The following is a 12,832-nucleotide window of genomic DNA, read 5'->3' as shown; positions in this document are numbered from 1 at the left end:
GGCTGAGAAGAGGAAGAAAAACAGGGCAACGGCTGGTCGATGGAGCACTCAGAACACACACAACATTGCTCGATTGAGTTTACTATCTTCTATCAGCACCCCCCACAATTACAATAGTAACATCACGGATTACAGATCATAGATCACCATAACAGATAAAATAATCATGAAAAAGTTTGAAATATTGTGAGAACTACCACGACGTGACCCAGCAACACTAAGGGAGCAAATGCTATTGGAAAAATGGTACAGACAGACTTGCTTGACCTACGGTTGCCACAAACTTTCATTTGTTTAAAAAAAAAAAAAAAAAAAGCAATGTCTGTGAAGTACAATAAAATGAGGTATGCCTGTACCTCCTTTTGTTTATCATACCCACTACCAGCAGATTCATTTAAAGTACTATATTGCTTTTCGCTGGGCCTGGTGGCTCATGCCTGTAATCCCAGTACGTTGGGAAGTGGAGGTGGGTGATCACTTGAGCCCAGGAGTTCGAGACTGACCTGAGCAACACAGAGAGACCCTGTATCAGAAAAAAAAAAGTAACATATAGCTTTTAATAATAAAAACACATTCATGAAGTATGAACTATGTGCCAAACTCTGTAGAAGAATCAGGATAAAATAATGTGGCTCACAGTGTCCTTGCCCTCAGGGAGCCTAAAGACTACTAACAAGGTAAAAATCCTAGGTACAGTATGGTGTACTATTATTATCATTTTGTACTATTGGTTAATTTTTATGACTAATCTATACACTAGGGAGTATTTTCTCCATTGACAGATGAATAGAAGAGACAGAAAGCAGAAAAGAAACGAAGAAGAGTTAACTATCATCTAATATGCAGGTGTTATGGAAAAAAAGTATTTTGAAAACACAGGGAAGTGAGCAATTACCAATTACTTTTGCCTAGGACTGGGGGATTAGAAAATGCTTGTGATTTTTTTTTTTTTTTTTTTTTTTTGAGATGGAGTCTTGCTCTGTCACCCAGGCTGGAGTGCAGTGGCACAATCTTGGCTCACTGCAACTTTCACCTCCCGGGTTCAAGCAGTTCTCCTGTCACAGCCTCCTGAGTAGTTGGGATTACAGGCACATGCCAGCACACCCAGTTTATTTTTGTAATTGTAATATGTTTTTACTTAAAAATTCATGTACAAATTCTGTAAAGTATAACTACAGGAATAAAAAAATAATTGGGTGAATATTTACAAAATATTAACCTGAAGTTATTTCTGAGAAGGAGATTTCAGGTGGCTTTTTCTCTGTACTTTGCTTATCTTAACCAGTTTGTACTACCTTAATAATTTAAAATAAAGTAGAAAAGTCAGCATTAAAATGAGATATTAATGCTCATCATCAAACTGTCAAGCACTTTCAAAGTTAATACTTCGTGGCTCAAACATGGGATGAAATCAGTACTCTGACTCTATGTTAATGGTTGCACATATCAATATAACTTTTCTGAAAAGCTTTTTGGCATAAAAAAACCTTAAAGTTTATTCTGTTTTATCACTACTTCTAGGAATCCATCCTAAGAACACAGATGCAGAAAAAGAAATTTCACTGGGCTAGTCAAATAAAGCATTATGATATTAAAATATTGGGAACAAAAATACATGTCTAACTGAAATAGTAGAATGATTAAATAAAACAACACAATGTTAGAAATATTTTTAAGTGTCATGAGAAAATCCTTAGTGTACGTTAAATGAGAGAGCAAAGGTAGGATATCAAGTTCTATAAGTAATATAATTCCAATTATACTGGAAAAAGATGTATCTTTTTAGAACCAAACTCCTAAGAAAGATGATTTCATTATTTTGCTTAAATCTCACAACAGTAGACAAATCTATTGACACGTATTAGGTTACACAGACCTTAACACAGTCATGTGTCACTTGACGAAGTTATGTTCTGAGAAGGAACATAAGATGCCTTTCTTCCTTAGGCGATTTCTTCTTTGTGCAAACATCACAGAGTGTACTTACACAAACCTCTAGATGGCTATACAGCCTACTACACTCCTAGGCTATATGGTATAGCCTATGGCCCTAGGCTACCAACCTGTACAGCACATTACTGTACTAAACACTGTAGGACACTGTAACACAGTAAGTCTTTGTGTATCTAAGCATAGAAAAGGTACAGTAAAAATGCAGTCTATAAGATAAAAATGGTACACCTATACAGGGCACTTATCATAATGAAGCTTACAGGACTAGAAGTTGCTGTGGATGAGTCAGTGAGTGAGTGGTGACTGAATGTGAAGGCCTAGGATATTACTGTACATTACTGTAGATTCCATAAACACTCTACACTTAGGCTATACTAAGTTTATCAAAAATATTTTTCTTTCTTCAATAAATTACTCTTACTGTAACTGTTTTACTTTATAAACTTTTTCATTTCTTTAACTTTTGGACTCTTTTGTACTAACACTTAGCTTAAGACAGAAACACATTGTACAGCTATACAAAAATATCTTCTTTCTTTATATCTTTATTTTATAAGCTTTTTTCTATCTAGACAATTTTTTACTTTTTAAACTTCATTTAAAATGAAGACACAAACACACACAATAGCCTTGGTCTACACAGGGTCAGGATCACCAAGATCACTGCCTTTCACCTCTACATTTTGTCCCACTGGAAGGTCTTCAGGGGTGGTAACAGGCATGGCACTGTCACCTCCTATGATAATGCCACCTTCTGAAATACCTCCTGATACACCTGCCTGAAGCTGTTTTACAGTTAACATTTTTTTTCGTATAAATAGAAGGAGTACACTCTAAAATAACAATAAAAAGTATAGTATAGTAAATAAATAAACCAGTAACATAATCGTTCATTATCTTTCTACCATCAGTAGCACAGTAGGTTTGTTTACACCAGCATCACCACAAACATATGAGTAATGCCTTGTGCTATGACATCAGGTGATGGCTATGACATCACTAGGTGACAGGAACTTTTCAGCTCTATTATAATCTTACACACCACTGTCATATATGCAGTCTGTTTTTAGCTAAGACATGATTATGCAGTGCATGACTGTATTTGTTTTAACAGGGACTTAGCCTGGCTAAATTAATTGGAACCCTCATTGTGCTATTATTAATTGTAGGAACTCGGGTAAGTTATTTAGCCACATTGTGGTTCGGTATTCTCATCTGAAAAAAGAGGTACTGAAATACCTCTTCATTAAGCAGGTGGTAAGCATTAAATGCATTAATATCATGTAGAGCACTTAGAACAATACTTGGCACAATAAATGTTTCATAGCGTTCTCAAACTTAAACCACAATTCAGTAAACCAAGTGACATCTAAGCTGAGGCCTGAATAAGGTGTGACCCAGGCAAAAGGTGAGGGAAGATAGTGTAAAATGTTCCAGGTAAGCAGGAAGACCGTGGGATTTTCTACTTATTCCATGTCCACCCTTAGAGATGTGATACTTATCTTAAAGGCAGAATGCTTTGAACGTTCAGATATCTGTTTATGAGTTCTGCTTTAGGCTACGTCACTGGGCATAAGAATTATTGTCAGTAATTGTAATGTAAAACCATGTATTTTATACTTTAGGGGAAATTAGTTTCCATTTTCCCTTAAGAAAGTAAAACAATCCTGTGATGATGCTAAGAATAATTAAACAGTGAGAAATTTGCCATAATGTTAAATGAGTTATCTCTGGATTATGGGACTACAGGTGTTTTAAAATCTTTATACTTCTCTATATTTTCTAAATTTTCCCACAATAAGCACATTACATTTCTATAGTCTGAGAAAAGAGTTATAAAAATCAATTAAAAATTACTCATTAAAAATGTTTGTTGCTTTTGAAAAGTGCTCCTTTCTGTGAACCACACTGCTGTTACATCATTTGCCACGCTGGGCTGAAACTGTCTTTTGATTTTTCTCTTTAGTGAACCCAAGCAACCTGGCAAAAAGACATGGTCCTTGCCTTCAACTTACCTGGCCAGACAGGATTTCTGTATTGTCCTATTACTATTATACTTTGTAGAGGAAAGCCTTCTCGTCTTACCTATTCACTATGCATCACGTAATTTTCAAATGGTGTATGTCAACAAAACAACACACGTGATGACACACTTTTTAGAGAACAAACTAAAAACAGAATCCTACTGAGGCAGAACTGCACAGTGGTTAAGATCATGGCTTCTAAAGTCAGACTGCCTGGGTCTGAACTCCCTTCTGCAACTTACTAGCTATATGACTTTGGGCAAGTTACTCAAACTCAGTGTCTCAGCTTCCACATCTATAGAATGGGGATAATAGAAGCAATGCATAAAGGTATAGAAGGGTTAAATGAGATAATGCATGTAGACTTAGCATGTTGCCTGGCACATCAGTGTATACACATGACTATTACTATGTCACCTATAAAAACCAAAGCAACAGTAGAGAATTGATACCACCACAACACAGATCTGAAAATTATCTTTATGCTATCAGATGCCAAAAATTACTATGGTCAGACATTAATCCTATGACATTTTTAAACAAATCTTGAATCACCAAGAAATTAGAGATCTGAAATAGATCTTTCTTAAAAAAAATCACATTCTTGATTGATCATTTCTCTGAACTATTAATTGAAAAACAGCAGCAGAGATTATAACGTGTTTTGTTGAATCTTCACACGTTTTCGCTTTGTAAAGTCATGAGATTTCATATGCTGCAGACCCATGAGGCATATTAGCACTCAAAACACAAGCAGCTTATTTAGAACATTTGGTAGATTTACAATCAAATCCTGGAATCTCAGTATTTTAGGCTTAAATTTGGAATCCTGATTGAATTAATTTTCATTATTCACTGACCATCTTATTTACTTAATATTGCTCTAACAAAAACTCTACTCCAAAATTCTATTTGCCACCTTACCCACTCACTACTCCTGTCATCTGCCCCAAGCACCACATACTGGACCACCCACTCCCTGCTTTCCTGCCAGGGTTCACTGACTCATTTGGAAATGACTCCCAACCAGCTCTACCTACTCAAATCCTCCCTTTGAGGCACTCCCCAGTACCTGAATTTCTCACTTCTTTTTTCACGAAACTTAGTACATTCCACTTAGCATTATGTTCTGTTCATAATCTATCCTTTTAGAGGTTGGGGGCCTTACACAGCAGCTAGAGTGATAAGTAATTATTTGCAGAGGGAACAGAAGCATACCAGTTTCAAATGAGCAATAACTGCAGATTAGTGTTATTCTACATTCCAACAGTAAAAAGATACAAACATTCCCTACTTAATATCTTGTTTGTTTCTTAAAAATGTTATCAAATCAGAATGAAAGAATCCTAAATTAATGTAAAAAAAAAAAAAAAAGAAACAAACTAAGAAGTTAAAACAGCAACACTTTTACATTTGTGATAGTAATTAAAACTAATGTAGCAACCACTGTGGTCTGCTAGAATGAAGACCTAGTTGTAGAAGGAGAAAAATGTTTTAAAGGTAAAATTTCTATTAACTTGGGATCCAATTTTGCAGATGTTGGTAACCCATGAAAACCTAGCTCCAAAGAATCCCATAATATAAAATAGGGTATTTATATATAGTCTGGTCATTAAAACAAAAATTTAGTAAAAGGAAGTGACTAATAAAAACTCCCATCAGTATAGAAACATTCCAAGTTTCTGTTTCCTATTCTTTAATATTTCCCATTACACTAAAATAGTTCCGTTAGACTTCCATTATTAAATAAAGGCTAAAAAACACCAATTTGTTGTTTATTTAAAAGTTCATTTTACTTTGGTTATAATGTTTTAAGTACTTTTATGATGACCAAACACTAGAAGTAGAAACTTGTAAATTACTTTGAAAGTAAAATTGACTCTTTCATGTAAAAATATTAAAAAATTTTGAACTATGGGCACATAGTCAACAGGCCATTCTATTTTTATGGTACCATCAAGTAGACAGATTTAGGTAACTTGAAATAAGCATGCCAAATTGGAAGAAAACAGGTGAACAGGGGGTCAAGTCTGAAACAGGCATCTTCCTGGGCTTATGACACTAAGATTAATTTTACAAATCTTTGATGAAGCTAGCATGTAGTCAAACACCAGAGAACACTAAAATTAAGAAACTGCCACTAAAATCAATTGTATATGTGATTAAAGAAATGGAAGTCATACCCTCTAAATCCTAAGTCCATTAAGACAAAAACATTTATAACACACTGTATTTATGACTTCTTGTGATTCTTGAAAAGTCAAAAATTGTGTTTGAGGTTTATCTCTTGTTTTCCGTTTGTAATATGCATTTTAAAAATTGAAAAAACTCAAGCACGTAACAAGTGAAAAACTGAACAACGTTGCCAAATGTCTAAACATACAATACTCAGCTCCAATTATCTCTGCATCTATTCTAAAATGGTTTTAAAAAAGTCTGAATCAATAAGCGCCTGATGGGCCTGGGATACTCCAATACAGTCTTGTCAACCAATAGGAAAACTTTCCCTAAATCTGGATTCGTATTTCATCTCTTTATCACAAAACACCGAGCACAAACCGGGATTGTTAACGGATAACCAAATGGCAAGAACCCCAGACAGAGTAATCAGTACTTGGATGTTAGGGCTGTTTTTAAGGGCTTTAAATGAGACAGCTTAGGGAAGAAAAGCGGGATTCATTTCCCCAAGTTCTATTTGTAACACTTCTTAGTAGGGAGTTAAAAATGTGAACTAGCCGCGCTAAAATGAACGCAGCGTGTAAAAGGGATCTGGACTGGAGCCTGGGGGTGAAGGAAGGACGAGGGGGGAGTGAGGGGCTTTCGCGACGCCCAGCCTGGGGGTGCTGGCGATGTGGATGGAGCGATGGATAGTAAAGCGAATAGCCGGGGCTGGATCTGAGATGCCAAGTGATGCCTCGCCCCACGAGCGCGCGCGAGTCTGAGCCGCGGGGGCAGCACAGTGTGTCCGTTTCCATCCGCGGCGCCCGAGCCCGCCTCCATGTTCGGGATCTATGCCCCCGGGCGGGCGGACGGGGACCGGTGCCCTAGGCCGCGGGGCCGGGAAGCCCGGCCTCACCTCGCCCGAAATCCCGGCGGGGACGGTGTTGCCCGCGGAGAGGATGCGCCGGGCTTTCCGCTCGGCCCCACCTGAGCGGCGGGAGCTCGGCGACTCGACCTCCGGAGCCCGACCCGCCTGGGCCTGGAGATCACCCGGCGCGGTCGCTGCGGCTCCGGCGCCCTCCACCCGGTGCCCGGGCACGGCCCCGCGGCCCTCCCCACGACCGGCTCCTCCAGGACCGCACTCGCCGCCGTCCGCGCCCCCCACCCGCTTCCCGAGGACAAACCTGGGAGCCGCTACCCGGCATGGCCAGCCCCGCGACGAAGCGGCGAGCGGCCAGCGGGGCCCGCGGAGACAGCGGCCACCTCGGCCCTCCCGCGCCAAGCCGCGCCCGCCCGCGCGCCCTCTCCGCGGGCCGCAGCCCCGGCGCCCCCTCCCCGGGTTGCACAACTCACACCCCCCACGCGCGCGCACTCGAATCTGTTGCTCAACCTACTTGCATTCTCTTCTCCGCAGCCATCACTACATGCCCTGGAGCCGGGGCAGCCCCGGGGCCCTCCGCCAGGCGGCCGCCTCTCGCCTCAGCCCTGGGCTGCCGCGGCCGCCGCTAGGGCGCGGGGCGAGTGCGAGGCTCCCTCATGCCTCCCGCCCGGCCAGCTGGCCGCACGCCGGGGCTCCGGCTCGGGCGCGCCCGAGCGCTCGGCTCGGCCCTGCCCGCCGTCCGTGCCGCTGCTCCGCGGGCGAGAGCGAACCCGGCTCCGCCGCCTCGCTCTGCGCTCCTCGCTCGCTCGCTCGCCCGCCCGCCCGCAGCCACCGCAGCCGCGCCGCTTCCTCCTCCCCTTCCCTCTTTTCCTTCTCCTCCGTCGCCGCCTCTGGAGCCGAGGTTGGCAAACCAGCACCTGCTGCTGGAGAACGCCGAGAACTGAAACAGGAAACCCCGAGCCAAGGGGAAAACCCGGGAGGCGTGGAGAGGGGTGAGGGGAGCTGCTGGAACCTGTCGGGCTCGACCCAACCGCTGGGGCTGCCCGAGGTTCCCGCGCCGCCTCCCCTCGCGCCCATTCCCTGCCCCGGCCCAACCCAGGGGTCCCGACCTCCCCGCGCCGCTCCCCCGGCCTGGTGCAGGACGGCGCCTGTCCGCTCGGCGACACCTTCTCCACCCAGCAATAACACGGATCATGTCCTGGGCAGTCAAGGAGATCGACGGGCCGCCTTCTTAGGGCAGGTTCCCCGTGGTTGTTTACTTATCAATATTCCGTGATGAGGAAAAACCACACCCTGCATTAACAAGGCCAATAAAAGAATTTAAACAAATGACTGTTGGGATTTCACCCAGGGGTAGGACTTCTTTCAGCAAGGAAATTGGCTTTGATGGAAATGGCAATCAAAGTGTCAAAATCGAGCGTGAACCCAAGATCCATCCAGATCTCTTTCAGGAGATCGGAAGGAAACAGCCCTTTGCACAGAGGTGGGCGCCTGAGTCGCAGGCTGAAGAGCACCGGGAGCAGAGAGTCTCTACTTCTGTGAATCATACAACACCCAGCACAAACTAAGTCAGTGTTTCAGAAATGTTCCAATAACCTTCTTCACCCACCCTTGGAATCATTACCAGGAGCCTCATGCCTAGCCTTGGGCAGGGTGAGTCTGCTTCTGGAGTGAGAAGGAAGGGACACTGAATGGGTTGTGCCCCTACCATGTGCCACTTGCCAAATAGCCTGCTTTAAATCCACTGTCCCATTTGTCACCACAGTCATGTGAGCTGGGTATTAGAAACCCCTTTATCCATCAGAAAATCGAGGTTAGAAAATTTACCTGCAGTTACACAGCTTGAATGTGAAGTATTCAGATCTGCTACATCTAAAGGGCGCATTTGTTTCACTGGACCATGATTCATGCCTTTGATCACACTTTTCACCTTTCATAAAATTAGCTATTGCCTCTGAATTGTTTTCAGTAGGGCATATATATGGTTTAAGCCTGGATCTGTTGCATTTGCTTGGACTGCCCAATGGTATTCATGATGTTTTTTTGGGGTTCAAACGTGATAATTTTCAGTTTAATATTCTCTACCAAATATAGGATTTTACGGCTCAGTTGAGCAGCACAGATGTCCCCATCTTTTTGGTCAGCATCAGTTGCTCTTTATCTGTTGATGATGGGGTCCCAGCTGAGAGTATCCAACTGGCTGGTGCACATGGGCATCCTGATTCTGCCTGTGAGATGAAAGGAGTGTGTCTTACTGAGCTTCTTTTCCACATCAGTAGGCCAGTCGTGAAGCCGATTAAATAAAATTCCAGATAGGCAGGTAGGCTGGCTTCTCTGGTTCTCTGGTTAACACATTTTTTTTTTCTTTTAGAGTCTGGCCCAGTCGCCCGGGGTTGAGTACAGTGGGGCGATCTCAGCTCACTGCAACCTCCGCCTCCAGGGTTGAAGTGATTTTCCTGCCTCAGCCTCCCCAGTAGCTGGGATTACAGGTGTGCACCACCACACCTGGCTAGTTTTTGTATTTTTAGTAGAGACAGGTTTTCCGCATGTATGTGCCCGGGCTGGTCTCAAACTCCTGGCCTCAAGTGATCCACCTTCCTTGGCCTTCCAAAGTGCTGGGATTACAGGCGTGAGCCACTGCGCCCAGCCAGGTCCACATTTTTTCATACCACCTTGAAGCCCCTTAGGAAGATTGGTAGCCTGCTGTCTGCAGCTGGGTCAGATTTTATTGGCAGGAAAGTAGGGACTGGGAAAGCAGCCCCTTTACATTGTGCCAAAACCTTAAGAGGTCTCTGGAGCAGAGTTAGAGGCCCTTAATCTTAGGATCTCTAACGGACTTAGCAGGGACTTAGAATGAGGCTGTTTGATGGTAAGTGACAGCATCTATGGCATGACTTTAGTGATGCCAGGAAGTTCCCCCATTCCGCAGTATTCTGCCCACACAGTCTACCTCTTACCTTGTAAATCCCACGATTGACTCAGTTGAACTCCATTCAATATTGATTAAGGCTGGTTAAAAAGGTAAAAGAGATGAGTTATAATTTTAATAACTAACATTTAATGAATGCTTACCATGTTCCAGATACTATTCTAAGCACTTTGCATGCATTGTCTCATAAAATGCCCACAAAACCCCTGTAAGGAAATACCTACCACTATTTCCATTTCACAGACGAGACAATTAAGACCAAGATTATAGTCAGTAAATAACAGTGCATGGGCTAAAATGCAGTCAGTTTGACTCTAGGAATCAGGACCCATTATGTGAATAAGATACAGTAACTGCCCTTATTACTTTACTATTTATTTGGGGAAATAAAAACACATGAAAAGTTAAAAGAAAACTAAGAAGAGAAGATAATTTATAAGTGTCAAATGTGAATGTAGGTAATAAATGCCATGAAGTATCAGAAGACAGAGGAATCACTTTAGGTTGGGGTGGTTAGGAACACTTACGTAGAAGATGAATCTGCGTTTCAAAAAGGGGAGATTTGAGCTGGATTATGATGAATGAGTAGTATTTTGGTACGTGGAGAGGATAAGGAAGGGCATATTCGTAGAATTGACAACATATACAAAGAGTACCAGGGCAATTTAGGGAACAGGATAACAAAAAGCTGAAAAGGAAAAGTAGGACAAAATTACAGAGATCTGCAAAACAAGCAAGGAATACACTCTCACTCATGCACAGAGTGAGAGCGCAAGAGAGAGAAAGAGAGAGAGAATTTGGCCCCATGTAGTCTATGTACCAGTAGGGAATCTGGAAGGATTTTGGTCAGAAAGTGATGTGGATAATGTCCCATTAGAGGAATACCAATATTATGATGGTCACCGGATGGTTTGGAAAAGGGAGGGAAACAAGTTTGCAGATTAATATGGGAGAAATGACCTGAAATCACGAAGTGGACAGTGAGGGAGGGAAGAGAAGAAATGGGCTAGTGAGACATTGTGGTATACGAATCATAGAGGCTTTGTGAACGATTGAGTGCACTTGGTGGAGATGGACTTAAGAAAAAGAAGAAGTCTAAAATGACTTCATGGGTGTGAATGTGAAACCTGCAGTATTACTAACGGAAAAAGGGGGCAGTGTATGGGTATAGAAACGACTTTTAAAAATGTTCAGAATAGTTTGGCTTTAGGTGTGTATTTGAGATAACAGCAGGATATGCATGTGGAAATATTTTATGTCCTATCTCAGAAAGGCAGATAGTTCAGTAAATGAGAGTATTCATTATCTACTATTGAGAGCATCAGTATGAAAAGTTAAAATTGTCACTATCATAACAATAACCAGGCATGGCTGTTCATCTCTAATAAACCAGAGTGGAAAGAAAATTTCAAATAAACATAAAATGTTTATATGACTCAGTATTAAATAGGCATTAGGGAATTCCACTCATATTCTGTTTTTACCCCCAAATTATATTTACTTACAGAGAGAGAGAGAGAGAGAGAGAGAGAGAGAGAGAGAATGAATATATTGGGAAGAATTTTCATGGGTTCAGGGGATGTTAGGATAATGAAAAGAAACAGAGATCATTGCAAAATTGAGGATCAAATTCTGAACATCTGATAGTAGACTTCAAAACAGGCATTAGGCAAATATGGCACTTTAGCTATTATTGATTCTGGATAACTAAATCTTTTTTAGTTACAAAGTTAAGTCTGGACCTTGGATTGCGACTTGGAATTGTACATAATTAAAGAACTCTAGTGGCTGTGGCTTCAGAATAGGCAAAATCTAGGAATAAACTCAATAGTAGAAAGCAAATGCTTTGGAAAGAGCAGCTAGAGAGAGAATGGTCACAAAGGCAGCAGTCCTACATTCTAAAATATGGCTCTTAGGTAGACTTCCACACACCTAGATTCACATTTGAGCCTTAAACGGTAGAGTTTCAGATCCTCCTCACATCTCACCTTGGCTGCCTTAGTCCAGAACTTCCAATTACCTTGTCACCTTATCTAAGACCTCCTGGGGCTTCAGATGCTCACCCTCAGGTGGCACACCTCCTGGCAACTGCTTTTAGTTCTATTTAGAGGTTTCCCAGTGGTGTCCTTAGGAGTTTTCTCATTGAAAATGTGTGGACCCCATGGCTACACTTGGTGTTGCAGGAGAGTTCTGTCTCCTGCTTTCATGTCTTACGCCTCTGCCATTTCTGCCAAAACACTTACCTTAGTTGAAGCAATATCAGCAGTCCCCCGGAGGCGCCTTCACCTCTGTCTCTTTGGCCAGCACCTGATTTCCTCTAGTTGAAGAGCTTCACACACATAACCAGGTGACTGTTGTGATGTTTCATTCACAGTTTCTTTTATGTCTTTTAGAGAAGTTCTGGTTAATTCCAACAACCCATGAAGCATTACTACATTACAACCATTTACTAAGCACCTGCTGTGTATAAGACAGACACTGAGGGCTGAAATTCATCCTTGCTTATGAGCTTCAGTGACTGGCTAGAGTTCCTTTTTAGTACTGAGTTCTTAGGGAAAGGAAACTAGAGGACACAAGAAGTGTGCTGCTGACCAATCTTAGGGCTTCTTTCTTTTGATGGGTAACTGCAAGATTCCTTACCAACAGCATGACTGTTTTTTCCCCAGTATTTGCAGGAGGCTACCAGAAAGACAGAATTGCAAGGCTGTAAATATGCTAGTGTCATGAAGTCATGTGCTGGATTTTCTACCTGAAACAGATAGTGTGACTGCCCTGCTATACCCATGTTTGGCCAGTGTAGGAATTTTGAGAACAGTGAACACTTAATACTCAGATGACATTTTTGCCACCCTGACAAGGACCATGCCTGCCATTCCATTGTGGTTC

General features: G+C 42.1%; 1 protein-coding gene across 3 annotated transcripts in view; it reads right to left on the bottom strand.

Annotated features, from left to right (window-relative positions):
- LOC105493643 (zinc finger CCCH-type containing 12C) overlaps positions 1-9,997 on the bottom strand; it is a 79,191-nt gene extending 69,194 nt beyond the window's left edge. Inside the window, exon 1 of one of the 3 annotated variants that reach the window (XM_011761466.3) lies at positions 9,975-9,997. Coding sequence is in view for 2 of the 3 variants with exons in the window: in XM_011761462.3 (XP_011759764.1) it covers positions 7,532-7,555 (24 nt within the window). In the remaining variant the exon portion in view is untranslated. Of the gene's footprint in view, positions 1-7,321; positions 7,406-7,531; positions 7,645-9,974 lie in introns of those variants that run through there. The other 2 variants (XM_011761462.3, XM_011761464.3) reach the window with 2 other exon arrangements.
- Between the last annotated feature and the right edge of the window lie 2,835 nt (positions 9,998-12,832).

The sequence above is a fragment of the Macaca nemestrina genome, chromosome 12, assembly GCF_043159975.1.
Source record: "Macaca nemestrina isolate mMacNem1 chromosome 12, mMacNem.hap1, whole genome shotgun sequence".
NCBI classification, from domain to species: Eukaryota; Metazoa; Chordata; class Mammalia; order Primates; family Cercopithecidae; genus Macaca; species Macaca nemestrina.
Note: the sequence above shows the minus strand (reverse complement) of the source record. Positions and strands in the feature narration are given on the sequence as shown.